At 33.8% G+C, this 16,627-nt stretch overlaps 2 protein-coding genes across 2 annotated transcripts; one reads left to right on the top strand and one right to left on the bottom strand.

Moving 5' to 3' along the window:
- The first annotated feature begins 5,138 nt into the window (after positions 1-5,138).
- Positions 5,139-14,313, top strand: LOC113776931 (beta-D-glucosyl crocetin beta-1,6-glucosyltransferase-like). Its single transcript, XM_027321983.1, has 5 exons — positions 5,139-5,263; positions 5,435-5,565; positions 5,691-5,795; positions 13,284-13,927; positions 14,047-14,313. Exons 1-5 carry the CDS (start codon positions 5,139-5,141, stop codon positions 14,311-14,313), a joined length of 1,272 nt encoding a protein of 423 aa, XP_027177784.1.
- Positions 13,671-16,191, bottom strand: LOC113777522. Its single transcript, XM_027322638.1, has 3 exons — positions 15,959-16,191; positions 15,623-15,815; positions 13,671-15,318 (listed from the first exon to the last, which is right to left on the bottom strand). The coding sequence occupies exons 1-3, from the start codon at positions 16,094-16,096 to the stop codon at positions 14,831-14,833; spliced, it is 819 nt and encodes a 272-aa protein (XP_027178439.1). The 5' UTR covers positions 16,097-16,191; the 3' UTR covers positions 13,671-14,830.
- Positions 16,192-16,627: the final 436 nt, after the last annotated feature.

Below are 16,627 nucleotides of genomic sequence, written 5' to 3'. Positions count from 1 at the left end.
AGTTTGTCTAAAACTTTATTGTAGTGCACTGTAGAAGTTTTTGAAAAATTTTTGTAGAAATTTTTGTAAGGTGAAAAACTTTTTTATAGAAGTTTTTGTAATGTGAAAAATTTTGTAGAAGTTTTTGTAAGGTGAAAATTTTTTTTTTTTTTTTTTCTCTTTTTCTTTTTCTTTTTCTTTTTCTTTTCTTTTCTCTTCTTCTTCTTCTTCTTTCTTTCCTTTTTCTTTTCTTTCCTCTCTTCTTCTTCTTCTTCTTACTCTTCCCCTTCCCCGTTACCTTCTCAGCAGGCAACTCCCTTTTCCCCCTTCCCCGCCCCCCGCCCACTGCCCTTCCCCATCACCCTCAGCCCTTCCCTCTTCCCCCGCCCCCCGCCATTGCCTTCCTCGTCACCCTTGCCCTCTCTTCCCTCTTCCCCTGCCCCACTTGCCCACCCCCCGCCACCCCTCTGCCCTCCCTTTCCCCGCCGCTGCAATGCCCTTCCCGTCACCCCTCAGCCATCCCTCTTCCCCGCCCCGCCCCTCCTTTCCCACCACTCTCTGCCCTCCCTTTCTTACCTCTTCCCCCGCCCAGCTCCCACCCCCCGCCATCCCTCTGCCCTCCCTTTCCCGCCCCCCGCCCACTTGCCCTTCCCCGTCACCCCAGCCCTCCTTTCCCCCTTCCCCGCCCATTGCCCTACCCCGCCACCCCTTACCTCCCTTTCCCCCGCCACCCCTCCGCCCTCCCTTTCCCCTTCTCCTCCCCTCCGCCCTTCCCCTGCAGCCCAGCCGCACCAGACGCTCTGGCAGCCCAGGCTCAGCCTTTCCTTTGCTCCACAGCGCACCAGACGCAGTCCAGGCTCACGACCCAGATTATTTGCAAGCGCGGAGTGGGGGACGAAACGGCAGTGGTGGTGGGTTGGGATGGGGGAGGAAGAAGGAAAAAAGGGAAGGGAATTTTTTATGGTATGTTTTGGGTATGTTGAAGTGTGTAGATAAAAAATTTTGAGAAGTTTTTTGGGATTCCTGTAACAAAAATTGTTAAAAAACTAGTAGGTAAAAAACTTGCCCAAAAAACTGGCTTCCAAACAGGCCCTTAATTTTGCAATCGATTTCGTCCTTTTTTTCTTGCGCATCTTCCACTGCTGCAATTGTTATCTGACTTTATTAACAAAAATATTAATTTATCGATTTCATTTATTAACTTCGTTCAACATATAACTTCCTTTCAAAATATAATTCTCACAAAAATCTCAATTTCCTAACTTTGTATTAACGTGTCTTTCTTCAAAATATAATTCTCTCTGCTCTTTTATATTTATTAACTTTCCCCAAAATATATATATTAACAAAGATATTGATTTTCTAAAAAATATGCGAATCGATAAAAATTCTGTGTGCATCTAATATATACAGAACAATACAAATTCTATGTGTTACGCTATGGTACTTCATATTAACAGATAATGAGTGTTATTCGAGTCAGCTAATTGTAATTTAAATTTCCCTTACGCATAAGTCCATGTGCTATTCGTTGATTTAAAGTAAGATATTGATTAATTAATAAATAAATTACTTCATCATTAAATAGATATTTATTCATGTATGCTATTCAATCAAGCATTATTAATTTTCGATATCAATGAAATAACGGACTCTTCGAAATTGTGTTATCTTTAGATTTTGGAATCTTATTAATTTTCAAAAAAATTAATGAAAATATTAAATTTTGTGTGCATCTAATAAATATAAATCAATTGTGCCGCTTTGTATTTGCTTGCATTAATACGACTAATTGTTTTAAAAAATACAGGATAATTTCCCTCTATTTCAAAAATGTTACTTCGATAATATTTCAAAATTAAAAAATATACCACTGAAAACCAAAATAAAAAAGACAAACTTTTCTCTAAAACTATAACAAAGATAACCAAACTACCAGAAATTTATACACAAATACTTAAAACCGCACCCCTATATATATAGCAAAAATATACATGATGCAACTAAAAAAAAAATTATCATATTGACACATGAATCACAAGACAAATAGGAATACCACAAATATAACAAACAAACAAAACTAGAAAAGATAGACACGCTAAAACAATATTAAACAATCATACAAACTCAAATAAAATATTAAATATACATACACACACACACACTCACATATATATCTACACATATATAAATAAATAAATAATAAAAATATAATAAACAAACAAAACCACAAAAAATATAAACGATAAAAAATTAAACCATCATATCTCCTAAATAAAATACTAAACACACACGCGCATATATATATATATATATATATATGCACACATATTACAAAATATATCGTATACCTATATATATATTAATACAAAATTCACTACAACTTTGAGTACCATAAAATAAGTCGCATAAACATCAAACAATAAATATTTAAAAATTCTACTATAAATTACAATGATTAGACTCTATAATTTTCATGTGCAATCATTTCTATTTCTTATAAAAAAAAATTTTTACACATCACCTTACTTTCAATAATATCCATTTATTACTAAACTATTAATATAAAATCTCTCAGCTCTCAAAATTAATATTATCCTTTACTTATTCAGATTCTATTAATTAAAAAAATACAGCTTCCATATATTTCAATCACATTCATTCATAACTAAATCAATATCATCTTTACTTATCGAAAAAACCTACTTAATGAATAAAACATATTTTACCAAGATATAGTATCAAATTATTCCAAATTATTAATTTATCTCATCACACAACACCCAAACTATATCAAATTTGGCCAAAAAAATATCTATTATCCATTTATTTTTTAACAAACTTCCTATTCTTTTATATCCTTTCCATAGACTTTTCCACTGCAACAATACACACTTTCTCATCCTAGCTATCCAATTTATGAAAATATCATCATCCTAAAATACATAAACTACCTATGCCCAAAGTACAATAAATTATAACACTCTCAATGTAATTCTCCACCTAATTTTCCATCATATGAACTTTAAAAAATTAATATATATTCCATTAATTTAAATAATATTTACTTATCACTAAATTGAAATTAAAAAACAAAATTTTTTGAAACCAATATTATCCATCAAATCTTTAGATCATATTAATTTTAAAAAACACAATACAAATCATATCAATTTTACTATATCTATTTATAAATAAATCAATCCAATATATCACTTCTTTATCCACTATTCCAACTCCATTATCATATAAAATACTCTAAATTTATGTTATTAAATAAATCTTACATTAGCTTAAGGCAGTTAATAATGGGCACCCCGCGGAACCCCGCGGGGCACCAAGCCTAGTATATAAGTAAGCGTCCAAAACCTAATAGCTTAAAATATTGGATCAAAATTAGATTCGTGACTTACATATTAGGCTCTTTGATGGACTCTCTCGAGGTGTTTCTTCTGGACAAACTCATTGATAGAGCCATTCACATTTATCTTTGTTCTACATTGATCAATCTTAAACCCATCTCCAAGAAATTAAATATCTATCAAGTACACTGAATCTATTGAACTTGTAAAATTTCATCTTCCAGAACTGCCTGAACTTCCTTCTCACTACCACACAACCAACGAGCTCCTGGCTCCTCTCCTTCTGATAGGGTACATTTAGTTGGTATATTTGCTTATATTTTTCTTTTTATTTACACTAGATATCACCCTATTTGACTGGTTTTACCCACAATTGGTATTCTTGTGTTAATTTCAGAAATTGGAGCGAAAAAGGCTTAAATGGAGGATTCCTAACGATTTGCACGTGGGGCGCCGAAGTTCAAAGGTTCGAAACCCGAAATTGGTAGTTTCCTAATGTCGGACAGTTTCCAATCCAAGTCAAATTCCAAAGCTTGATGATGCTGAAGTTTTCTATTTTCCTTGCACCCTGCGACAACCTTGAACAATTGGGAAAGCCTTTAGGAAACTAAATTGTAATAGGACCTTTTTTAGGAATTTGATTGGTATTAGGAAACCAATTAATTAAGAAAGTGAGCCAAGTAGAATTCGTTGGACATTCTCTTGTGCTAGGACCAGAACATTAGTGCTCTTGTTCTTGTTTTTCCTTTTAACCAATTTTTAGAAGAAGACAATTGCAAGTTCCCAACAGATTATCGTTTGATAGGGCTTGTTCTCCCTTAATGGAGAACTAATTTCATATTTCTAGTCAAGAAACACCAAGAATTTGGTTCAATTATCACTGTGAGATCGAATTGATTTTATTTATTTCCTTTATTCTTTGATATTTGTACGTTTTCTGCTTTATAGAGTATGATTATTGTGTGTGATTAAATAGGTGCGCAATATTTAATTATACACGTAATCTATTTACTAATTGGAATAGTTGAATCCGTAATTGTTTAACTGTTCTAATTCTGGTAGCAACTGGCATAATTGGATTTGTGTCTGAAAAACATACAATCTAATTTAAATTAGCCCTCGTAGCATGTTTATTGATTAGAACAGAGTTTCTCTAGTTTTTAATACAATTGAGAAATTAAATCCTATAGTCATACCTAGGGTTATTTCTAAATTAGGAAAATAGTCAATGGTCGTACCTTGATTATCGAAACAGTAAGGAGAAACTGACTATCAGATCGTATCGACAGTTAAAAACCTGTTTATTAATGAATATTGGAATTATAACTGCATCAATGATCAGTTACTTGAACCATCTTTGAAGTGTAACCTTGGTTAGAGATTTTCCCATTAATTGTCTTTCCTAATTTCTTTTGCATGTTTCATTGCCTTGGTGATATTCCATTAGTCGTTAAATCTTGAAATTTCCCCCATTTTGTTTTAACTTGAGAAAGAGCAAATTTTTTCCAGTCCCTCTGGAATCGACCCTACTTACCGTTGTATGCAAATTTATATTTTCGTTGAGTAGGTCTTTATTATTTTACAGGCTCTGACACCTGTCAAGTTTTGTCCCATCTTGTTTTACTCCCTGAAATTGTCCAATCCTGAAATACACAACATCGTAGAATCTCTCAAGCCAGACTTCGTGATCTACGATCATGCATTCGCTTAGTATTCAGTAACTCCTGTGTTCCATTTTCCATCGGTTTGGTTCCGTGCATGTTTTTAGAGCAGTAACCTTGTCATATTCATTTCACAATGTATTCAACTCAGGCTCTGAATATCCATTTCCAGCCATCTATCTTCGATTTTGACCTAAAGAAAGTACATGCTGCAGTGGGACATATATCACTGAATGTTGGTGAAGGTTCTTCTTTACCTTTGTGAGTTAATACCTGCAGAGCGATAGAAGGGAAGTACGTGGATCATCTTGTTAGTTTCAACAACCTGAGGGTTCTCCCAATTGGTCCATTAACTCCTACTACTCCTAATTCTACTACTGAATTAGGTGAGGAGGATATTGAACATCTGACTATTTTTGCTTCCTTTGGCAGTATGTATTTCTTGTCCGAGGAAGAGATAGAAGAGATTGCTTTCAGGTTGGAGCTAAGCCAAGCAAATTTCATCTGGGCTTTAAGATGTCCAAAAGGTGAGGAAAGAAGGCTTGAAGAGATTCTACCTGATGGTTTCTTGAGAGAGTGCAAGATAGAGGGATAATTGTTCAAGGATGGGTACCACAAGCGACTATTCTAGGCCACTCAAGTGTTTGTGGATTTTTATCCCACTGTGGTTGGATATCTTTATCTGAAGGCATAGAATCTGGTGTCCCCATAGTAGCCAAACCAATGGCTTTTGAACAGAACCTTAATGGTGGTCTGCTGGTGGAAAATGATGTAGCTATGGAAGTTATGAGAGGTGAAATTGGCAAACTTCAGAGGGAAGAGATAGCTAAATACTTACCCCGAAAAAAAAAGATGGCAAAAGTGATCAAGGAAGTGGCATTTGGATAACCAACTAATAATAAATAATAACTTAAGGTTTTATTCCATCAATAGGTAACGAAAAGGATAATATACGGGATAGGCGTAAAATGCCTTGCTTGGGGGAAACTGCAGAATATAAAAGAATATGCCAACCCTAAGGATCTAGATGATTAATTGTGGATCCAAGACAAGACAGTAATAGAAAGATTTGATTTTTAGATTTTTTTTATTTAAAATATTCTTTATCTAGATATGTATGTATTTATCTAAAATAGATGCAATAGAATCTTTGTATTCGGCAAAATCTTTAGTAAAAGATTGGGCCGATTCCGAGATTGTCTATATTATATATAAGAAATAATCACTGGGTTTTGGTCCATTGACCACCAAGGGAAATTTAAGTTACTCCCTAGGGCGTTGGTCAGGGTTCAAACCTTACCAGCATCAATTCCATTAAATAGCAGTAGCAGCAAGAGACGTCCCCCTACCATCCCCTTCCCTAAGACCTCTCCTTGTAATAGAATAGGATTTCAAAAAAAAATGAGGCTGAAAATAAAAGATTTGAAGAAGGATATCAAATCAAGTGAAAAAGAGAACTTGGATGCATTTTTAATATTGATTGCCTAGCATTTTGACAAAAATTTAGGTCATAATGCCAATATTGCAAGAGCAAAACCTATCCGACTAAGACTTTTGACTTAAAACTTGACTTCTTTGATCTTTGCACTAAAATAGATTATGGTTTCTCTTTCAAAATAAATGATGGTTTAGTTACATTGATAATATATTTATCAAACGGGTGATTTATTTGATAGTGTGACTTACAATTTACATTTCACATAATGTTGCATCAGAACATGTCTTAACATAATCATACAAAGCCCTTTGGGTTAAGAAATGTCACAACCGGATGTAACAGCAACAAACTACAACCAATCCTATCTTGTCTAGTGCGACTAGGAATATAGTTGAGAACAGTTTAAGGCATTTAACCCTTGGGGTGTAAACGAACTTAATCAATTTGAACACCCTAGTATTAAACCTTATTTGATTATTTTAATGAACTTGAAATTTTGTTCAATGTTGGCTTGTTTATATGCCGAATCGAATTTAAATGAGTTATTATCGAGTTCGACTATTATCAAACATAAAATATTGTTCAAATTTGTCTTGATTAGTTGATGAATCAAGTTTGAACGAGCTCTTACCAATCCGAACTCGATTCGAATATCTAGTAGTTTGGTTTATTTTTCAACGCTATTTAACTTATTAGAAAAACATTGAAGCTTCAAATTTTGCTTTCATCTTTGAAATTGAAGCAAATAAATGTATGATAGGAAATGTGCACATCCTCACTCTCCATGAAAAATTAACTTCACTTCTTCTAAGGGAAAATAACCTTTAATCTAAGGGATAATTTCAGAAACCTCCCTTGAGGTTTCTGAAAATTTCACTTAGCTCCCCCCAATTTTAGAAATTTACTCTAACCTCTCTCGGTTCAATAAAATGACTACAATACCCTCTACTTAATAGATAATTTACCACATATGTGGGATACAAAAACCAAACCAAAAGTAAAAGAAAATATAAAAACCTGTAACAACTCGTCATCATCCCCAACCCTACTTTAGTTTCTCTGTTCCTAACGCCATTGGAGTATGGGTTGCTCTTGGCATAGACATCAATAGTGGTTGGCCAAGTCTTCTGTTCAAGGAAGGTGATATGCAATAGGTGTTGGATTCATAATTTGAGGTGTGAGATTAGCCAATAGACAAAATATAGTGTTAATTTGGGGTGGGAAGTTTTTGAGGGTATTTTAGTTGGTGGTGGTGGTTATGGTCTATTTGTAAAGTGATTCGAATAGAGTTTGGGATTTTGATGATGCCGAAATTGATAGAATTTGGGAATTAAGTTAGAGTGCGATTTTGGTAAAATTTGGGATTTTAGTGATACCAAAATTGATAGAATTTGGGAATTAAATTAGAGTTTGCTTGAACGGTTGATGAGGCTTTGGGTTTACAATTATCGTGGAAGCATAGCAAATTTGGATAAAAGTGTTTGTTACTTTTTTTTTGGTTAAATTGATCACTAAACCTTTTTTTTCGCTTTCTTTTGATGTTATGATATTGCATAAGGGTATTTTAGGATACTTAAGTATGATTCTAACCTAATGGGTCTATAATGTTACTTAAATAGTAAAAGCAAGGGAGGTCAGTGTAATTTTCTAAAATTGGGAGGAGCTGAGTGAAATTGTCAGAAACCTCAAGGGAAGTTTCTGAAATTATCGCTTAATCGAAAGATGTATCACCTCACACTAGACAAATTTATCTTCTTCTTTTTTCACAAATCTTGATTATTTAAGAGCATTAATTAAATCTTACTCATTTCAGTTTCTCAATAGATATATTCATATATGTTAAACAACACGTAATACAACTATACATGTATATCAAGAATCTGGCTGTCGCAACATTCATAGTCGCTAAATTCTGTGAAGATTAAAAAAAAAAATTGTCTTGATAACATCCATATCCACCTTTTTATGAAGGTGGCTGCAAAGATCCCAAGTGTTTGTGGCGCATGCAAGTTAAAATGTACCAGTAATATAAGCCCAATTATGCTAGTCTTTTTGTTCTAACTATTGTACACAGATCATTTCTTATGCAAATGGCACTTTATTTAAGGTATTGTATTCTTTCAATTTAATTTTAATTCATCTAGCTAATTTATATCACTAAAATTATCCTTCTCTCTGCTGTATTGGAATTCAAAACAAATATCTTAATGTATGTTATAAATAGGGTAAAAAATAAAAAAGCCCCCTTGGTAAATTTAATATACAGAAAAGCCCTCCGTAGTCTCAAAACGTACCACACGATACTGCATATTTTGAACTAAATTGTAAAAGTAACGGAATCCGTTAAACTTAACGGAAATGGACGAAATGACCAAAATGCTTTGATGTAATTAAGCAAAAGACAGGTCAAAAAAATCATTTGTTTTCTTCTCTAGATAAAGAGAATTGAGGGTTAAGGAGTAGAATATGTATATTTGTTAAAAATTAGGTATAAAATTTTTTTTTAGGTTCCAATAAGTCATTTCCGTTAAATTTAACGGATTCCGTTACCTTTATAATTTAGTTCAAAACATGAGGTGTCATGTTGTACGTTTTGAAACCACGGGAGGTTTTTCTGTGTATTAGATTTACCACAAGGGATTTTTTTATTTTTTACCCTTATAAATATGATCAGCTTGAGTCGGTTGGAGTAAAAGGAAGACAAGCCGAAGCAATTATCCAGAAAGAGAACCCTTTGATGACACTTGTGGTTTATCCAAATGGCTTTGAACTATTACCATTTGATGACTTTAGCTCCAAATGCATTCTCGTTATTCTTGACAATAACGACAAAGTAAGAAGAATTGTAAGAGTTGGACGAGAAATCAACCTTAATGATGAAGTCAAAACTTTTGCAATAGTTGGATATATGAAATCTAAAGATAATTGCAATACGGTTTGGCATTAAGAGGAGTTTCAGGTATTAACTTTTTAGAAAAATAGTTAATTCGAAAAAATGTCACAATTCAGAGGTTGCAATAAATGTGAGTGTATGGTTTTCCATGATAATTTATTTAGATATAATTTAGTTGTTCTATTGGATACTCTTTACAAAAATTAATAGTAATATGTAATTTATGCAACTTGATTATCAACTAAAGCCTCAATTTTGATTTCTTGAATCTTTAAGTCTTCAATACCTCCTTTAGATTCTGAATTCCAAGTTGGTATGCATCATTTATGGGGATGAATTTGGGTTCACTATTGTTTGGAAAGTCAATCGCACTAAATTTACTTCAAAACATATGTACAAGAGGAGAACTTAATCGGTTAAATTTGTTTGAACACGTAATTCAATTGATTGAAACTCAAATTAGGACATACATGAAAGTAACTTGCCTATATAAATTAGTTATTGAGAAAGACAAATAAGAAGGACGACAATTTGAAAGGCTAACTTGAATGGAAATTCATTTAACTAAAGCATGAAAGAACAAAGGAGATTGTTGATTACTAGTGGATGAATATAGAAATGCAACTAACGATCGGGACAACTTTTTAATTATTATTTTTTTGTTGACCACTTAGCCATTGGTCCCTGAAACTACTTAAGTAAGTTATTGGGAAGTTTTTGGTTTTAGGCACAGCCGCCTCGAAGATCATAAAAAAGTGTGAAAGTATCCCTTGCAAAAATTAAAATTTTCAATTAGATCCCTATGAAAGTAAAATGTTGTCCCATTAAATATTGATGGAAAGTAATAATTCCCACCCCTAAAATTAAGCGCATATAAAGGTCAACTCCCTTGTGAAGGATAAGAATCACCACCCAGACTTGCAAATTGGGAAAATTAAAAAGTCTTCCCAGAGTATACAAATAAAGGGTTCTTTTCTGTCATGGACATGAAGAATATACCTTTTTTTTTTTTTGAAGAACAGATGGAGAAAAATATGATTAGTATACAGAAAGTGGTTTACATCCTAATACACGAATTAATTACAAAAATAAGTCCTAATACATTCAGATTACATGCTTAGAATCAAGTACAGACAAAAGAAACTGAGGGGGGAATGAAGATAACATAGACATCCTTCATTGCCCTTCAGCGATGAAGCATGACGTGCCAAAAGTCTAGCTGCTTTATTAGAAGAACATTGTATTAGACTTTGGTGGACTAGCTTGATGAAGTTAAATGAATAATTTATTACTAATCAAAAAGTAATAACAAAAATGGCACATAAAACAATGAGATGACTTGTTCTGAGCTAAATGTCAAAGGGCACCTATTCTTCATGGAGATGAAATTATACTACTAGGCATGATGTGCTAGTTCAAGGGATTTAGGTTAATAATTAAATACAAAACACACCTACAAAAATTAAGATAACACAGGGAATAGTGAGATGGCTCATTTGAACTATAATTACCAAAACTAATATTAACAACACTTATAAGCATATGGTAATCATCATAATGGGATGGAGTTATTATTACTTTACCCTCTTAAACTATATCACTACTATCAGTTTACCCCATAACGTTATCTTTTAATCACTTTACCCCTATAAGTAATTCAACTCAACATGTTAAGAAATTTTGGACAAAAATACCCTTTTATTTTATAGCATTATTACATTGTTATCATCAATTTATTCGTTTAGATTATAGTGATACAATCACTTTAGTTCCTAATATTATTTTCTAGGCATTTTACTTCATCGTTAATCTAACTAGTATGGTCAAAAATTTTTAAATATATTTACCCTTTTATATATAATTAAAAATAAAAAAGTTGGAATGGTTATTCTTCTTTTTTTAACTTTAAAAGATTGAAAAACATAAAAATAAAAGAATTTTCTCAAATTTCTTTTTTTCACACTTATTAATACTAGGAAAAGAAAAAAAGATACAAAAGAAGAAGAAAGAAAATTAGCTTTTCCAAAGAAAGAAAATTAAAAAAAGTCTAACATTATCGTATTACATTAAGGTTGTCGGGATTAGGATTGGAATTTGGTAGTAAACAGAAAAGTGAAATAATTTTAAAATAATAAAAGTATTTAATTCTTTCTTATTTGTAATTTTAAAAAAAAAGAATTGAGCTCTCTCTTTCTCCCCCTCCTCCTCTCCATCTTTCTATTCTTTTTTGATATTAATAAGATTGCTAAGAATAAAGAAATTAATACTTTGACATTTTTTCTTAATATTAAAAAGGAGAAGAGCCACTCTACAATTTTTTATTATTTTTATTATACAAAGGGGAGGGTATTTTCTTCTAAAATTTTTTAAGTTGCTCAGTTGGTTTAATGGTAGGATAAATCGCCTAAAAAATGACTCTATGGGGTAAATTGATAATGAGACTATAGTTTATGGGGGTAAAGTGATAAAAATTTTAAGGGTTAAACATGTTTTTTTACTTTAGTTAACAAATTTCGTTAAGTTTGACCGTTAGTTTTGGGGGTAAAGTGACTAAAAGATAACGTTAAGGGGGAAATTGATAGTGACACAAATGTTAAGGGGGTAAAGTGATAATAACCCTAATGTGATGTTTTGGACATGCATAGTCATGGTTATTATAGACAAAAGAGCTGGTTTCTCTATAGTTAAATTACAGACCATAAGCTTCCCACGAATCCATGGTAATGGATGGTAATAGTACATAAAATGTTAGTATTACTTCTCTAATATACTTACACACACCAAAGTCACAAGAGAGAGGATTCGTGGTACAGAAGGACTAACTTCTCAGATCAAGATATTCGTATATTTGGTTGTAATGTCATGGGAAGAGAAGTAAGTTATGGCCAATTGACCAAGCTTGAAATACAAAAAAAATGGCTAGAATTATTATATTTTGTTCAGTGGCAACAGCCAAATGAGGTTATCTACTCAGAAGCCAGATTCCTAGCATCAAGTATCGTTGTAATTGTTGGACAGGGGCAGGAACAGTTGCAGCTGTTCCTGAAGGTTTTGTGCAAAATACACAGCGTATAATTCTATATGCATACAGTGTAATCAACTTTCAATAATGTATAATTATAGAACAAATTTTTTGTGTACCCCATGCATGGTATGAAAAATGATATACAAGATACAATCTGCATCTTATATATTTTTTTGTGATCAAATCTTGGCCATGAGCCTTCGAAACGGCTACGGTTCCTGCCCCTCTTCCATAATTGTCAACCTGATCACTTATCTATTTGGCAAATGCTGGTTGTTTGCTCCATACTTTTTTTTTTTATTATTGTTAAAGTCAACTACGAATTTTGTCATTTATCAAATGATGACGTTGACCAAAATAAGCTTCTTATCAAGCGCAAAAATAAACCTAACGTTGGAGTTGAGAGATTGTACTGCATTGCAGACAAAAAAAAAATAGGTGAAGATCATGAAAACCAAAATAGCAAAAATTGTATAATGCAGCAGTATACAGTACTAAAAATTCACAATTGAACAAAGACCAAGTGTATGTAAGCATTTTTCCGACAATAATAGGCCATTTAAAATTGAAAACACTACCATAATACCCATACTAATTACTATTATTCATGTCCTAATTGATTTAACGAGAGCAGAAATATTCCAATCCGAGACAAATATAGTTCAGTTACCACCTATGCTGCTCAGTAGCAACCTAGCAAGAATATTACCCATGCCACCAGGCCGCAGAATTCTGCCCAAGTTGTTCAATTTAAATGGATCCTGTCCCTTTCCACATCCAATTTTTGTATTCTATTTGTGAACTTCCTTCAAGAATTGTCTGAACTTCCTTCCCGCTACCACATAACCGATGGCCTCCCGAGTCACCTCCTTCCCATCTTTTTCAACTTCCTGACTGTCCAATCCTGAAATACACAACATCGTAGAATCTCTCAAGCCAGACTTGGTGATCTACGATAAAGCATTCGCTCGGTTTTCAGTAAGTCCTTTGTACACCTTTCCATCCGTTTGGCTCCATATTGTTAGCGCTGCATCTTTGTCATACACATTTCATTTGACATCCAACTCTGGCACCGAATATCCATTTCTAGCCATCTATCTTCGAGATTTCGAGTTACGCAGACTTCTTACTGCAATTGGACGCAATGCTTTGGACGCCTGTGACGATTCTCCCATTCCTTTACTAGTTAATACTTGTAGAGCCATGGAAGGGAAGTACTTGGATCATCATGCTAGTTCGACGAACCTGAAAGTTCTCCCTGTTGGTCCATTAATTCCCAGTAGTCCTAATTCCACTGGTGAATCAGGTGACGACGATATTGAGCTCATGAATTGGCTTGGGCAGAAAAGTGAACATTCAACTGTTTTTGCTTCCTTTGGCACAATGTATTTCTTGTCAAAGGAAGAGATAAAAGAGATAGCTTTCAGTTTAGAGCTGAGCAATGTAAATTTCATCTGGGCTTTGGGATCTCCAAAAGGTGAGGAACGCAGGCTTGAAGAGATCTTACCAGAGGGTTTTCTTGGAAGAGTGAAAGATAAAGGGAGAATTGTTCAAGGATGGCTACCGCAGGTCAAGATTTTAGGCCATTCGAGTATTGGTGGCCCTTTATCCCACTGTGGTTGGACTTCTACATCAGAAGGCATAGAATTTGGTGCCCAACAATGGCCATGCCTATGGCCTTTGAATAGCCCATTACTGGTAGGGTGTTGGTGGAAAATGGTGTGGCTATTGAAGTTGTGAGAGATGAAAATGGTAGACTTCAGAGGGAAGAGATGGCAAAAGTGATCAAGGAGGTTGTATTTGGGGGTGCAGGCGAAACCATGAGGCAGAAAATTAAAGATTTGAGGAAGAAGATCAAATCAGAAGAAAAAGAGAACCTGGATGGACTCTTAACATTGATTATCCAACTTTCCAAGAAAAATTCAAGTCACGGTATCAATATTGCAAGAGCATAGTATCTAAAAATTGACTTGGGACTCTCTCCCTCTCCTCCTCCACTTCCTCTTTTACTTTCTTCATTTTTCAAAGGGAGGGGGACCATCCCATAGTCTTCCTCCCATGAATTTCATTTTATTTTATTTTATTTTTTTAATAAAGTCTCTCTTAAATTTTTTTAGTAAATGTCACCTTGCCAAATAGTTGTTCAAATTCGAAGTTCATTATTTGTTCATTATAAATTTATTATTTTACATTGGTCATGAAACCATTAGTGTAATTTTAATTTAATGTACCCCAACGAATCCATGTAACATACCCTAATTCTAGTACCTGAACACAAATTTCTACAAATAGAACTCTAACAAAATTGTGAGGCTATCAAAAATCATCTCATCTCTGTCAATTGTTCCAAGAAGTCAAAACTCAAAAGGGCCAAAGCAAACAAAAGAGAACAGTACTGCCTATGGAGGATGCTAATCTCTTCTCCGCTCTGCAAAATCAAGAATCTACCCAATATCTTGTCAAAAAGCTTCATTAGAAGCATTTTGTGCTCATAGCAGCAAATTGACTAGATAAACCTGATCTAGCAACAAAATTCTCTGCCTTGTTTTCCTTCTTCCCATTAGAAGCTGATGCTGTCAATGTGTCAAAATTGAATGAAATATGCTCACCAACCATTGCTTCTTTATTGCCTAAGCCTACTTCTCTGCTAGGATTCAAAGGGATTATTCTTTGGCAGTTACTAAACCATTTGGACTGCATATAAGTGATTGTCCTCCATGGAGGAACATGCAGACCTCTTTCTTTAAGTGAGTTCTTAGCTTCTGAGCAAAGGATGGAGATTATCTTGTTCAATTTCTGAGCATCACCAACAAAGATTGCAGGAAGCGTATCTGCGAGCTCTTTGTAGGATGATGTAGGCCTTGCTAATTCAAATTGTGACTTGAAATCAATGTCTAAGATCAGCCTCAATGAGCTGCATTTTTTATCCTTAATCACAACTTCAATGTATTCATAATCACCTGTTTACCATTAGAAAAAGAAGTTTAGATCATTTTGCAATTAAAGTTCACAGAAAAATAGCAGATGGAAGGTAGATTCCTAGAATGTTAGTATGATTTATCTTGTCATCCCTTTAATTATCAAAATTTTTGGAGGTTACATGCTAATTTACTACATCCCATCTTACAAATTTGGATCTTTTGTGTTTTTTCACTCTGGTCCTTGAGACTTAAACATAAAAGAGATTATGCTCATAACATGGAAAAATAAATATGCAAAGTTCTAAAGTAAACCAAATAATAATTTTTAAAAAAAATTACTTACCAGCAGGGCAGCCTAAAGTAGTAGGCCAAGAAGTTTGACATAGACAAACACCATGATAACCATCCTTTCTTAGTCTAATCACAAGCCATTTCTTGAGGCTAGTAGTTTTCTCTGCTTCGATTTTGTGCCTCATGTGCTTCAATACACAACCAAGAAGACCCTCTTCAGCTGCAGTTCTACTCGCAACAATCTCCTGTAATCAAGAAAGATTTTCAAACCCTTTCAGAATTACACCAAATACAAAATGATCCAGCTAAAAACAGAATTTAGTGCTTAGCACATGCACAAAAATGAATGATCAAGAAACTTAAAAAGAAAAAGGGGAAAACAAAATACCTGCAAAATATATTGCTTAGCATGATGATTATTGAGAGACAGATTTTGAGAGGAATAAGAGGGATTTTCTGAAGTTGATTCTGATTCAATAAAATCGTGCACCATTTGAAACAGCTTCTCTTCTTCTAAGCTACCCATTTTTGTTCTCTCTCTTTTTTCCCCTTTCAAGCTCACTTTGTATTTTCTTCTCTTGTTTGTGAACTGAATTGTGAGCAGAAAAGGGTCTATGTTCAAAGCGCAATTTTCACCTTATCCTAAGCGGAATTAAAACGGTGGAGGTCCATATTTATGTTGGTAGTGGACAGATAAGGTCAAGATAACGATGAAAGGACTTTAATTGTGGACTATAGTGACACTATATGGTATATCCTAGGAACTTTGGCTGGGGCACACGGTTTTGATAGAGCATATCCTAAAAATTTTTGAAAAAGGACTCTGAAATTGACAGTTACAGGCCATCCTGGTCCAGAAGCAACCTCAAAAATTTAATTTTATGCCTTTAGAGGACATCTTCCCAAGAATATTCTAGTCATAAACAAGTACTACCAATCTATTGTAGTACATCCATATCTTCTTGCCTAAATTACGTAGTACAAAAGTATTAGGCTGTAGTAGCTCAGTGCTTTAAGGCTTAGGATAAGGACATTTAAAAAATAAAGGGTATATTGA

The sequence above is a fragment of the Coffea eugenioides genome, chromosome 7 (genome assembly GCF_003713205.1).
Source record: "Coffea eugenioides isolate CCC68of chromosome 7, Ceug_1.0, whole genome shotgun sequence".
In the NCBI taxonomy this organism is placed as follows: domain Eukaryota; kingdom Viridiplantae; phylum Streptophyta; class Magnoliopsida; order Gentianales; family Rubiaceae; genus Coffea; species Coffea eugenioides.
This window is presented reverse-complemented; position numbering and strand designations above follow the sequence as displayed.

Bases quoted from the DNA above. Each gene is read 5' to 3' on its own strand.
- LOC113776931 (XM_027321983.1), top strand. From the start codon at position 5,139: ATGTATTCAACTCAGGCTCTGAATATCCATTTCCAGCCATCTATCTTC. The intron at 5,264-5,434 runs GTGAGTTAATAC...TTCCTTTGGCAG, and splicing joins GAAGGTTCTTCTTTACCTTT to TATGTATTTCTTGTCCGAGG. The intron at 5,566-5,690 runs GTTTCTTGAGAG...CTTTATCTGAAG, and splicing joins TGAAGAGATTCTACCTGATG to GCATAGAATCTGGTGTCCCC.
- LOC113777522 (XM_027322638.1), bottom strand. From the start codon at position 16,096: ATGGGTAGCTTAGAAGAAGAGAAGCTGTTTCAAATGGTGCACGATTTT. The intron at 15,816-15,958 runs GTATTTTGTTTT...TCTTGATTACAG, and splicing joins CTAAGCAATATATTTTGCAG to GAGATTGTTGCGAGTAGAAC. The intron at 15,319-15,622 runs GTAAGTAATTTT...AATGGTAAACAG, and splicing joins TACTTTAGGCTGCCCTGCTG to GTGATTATGAATACATTGAA.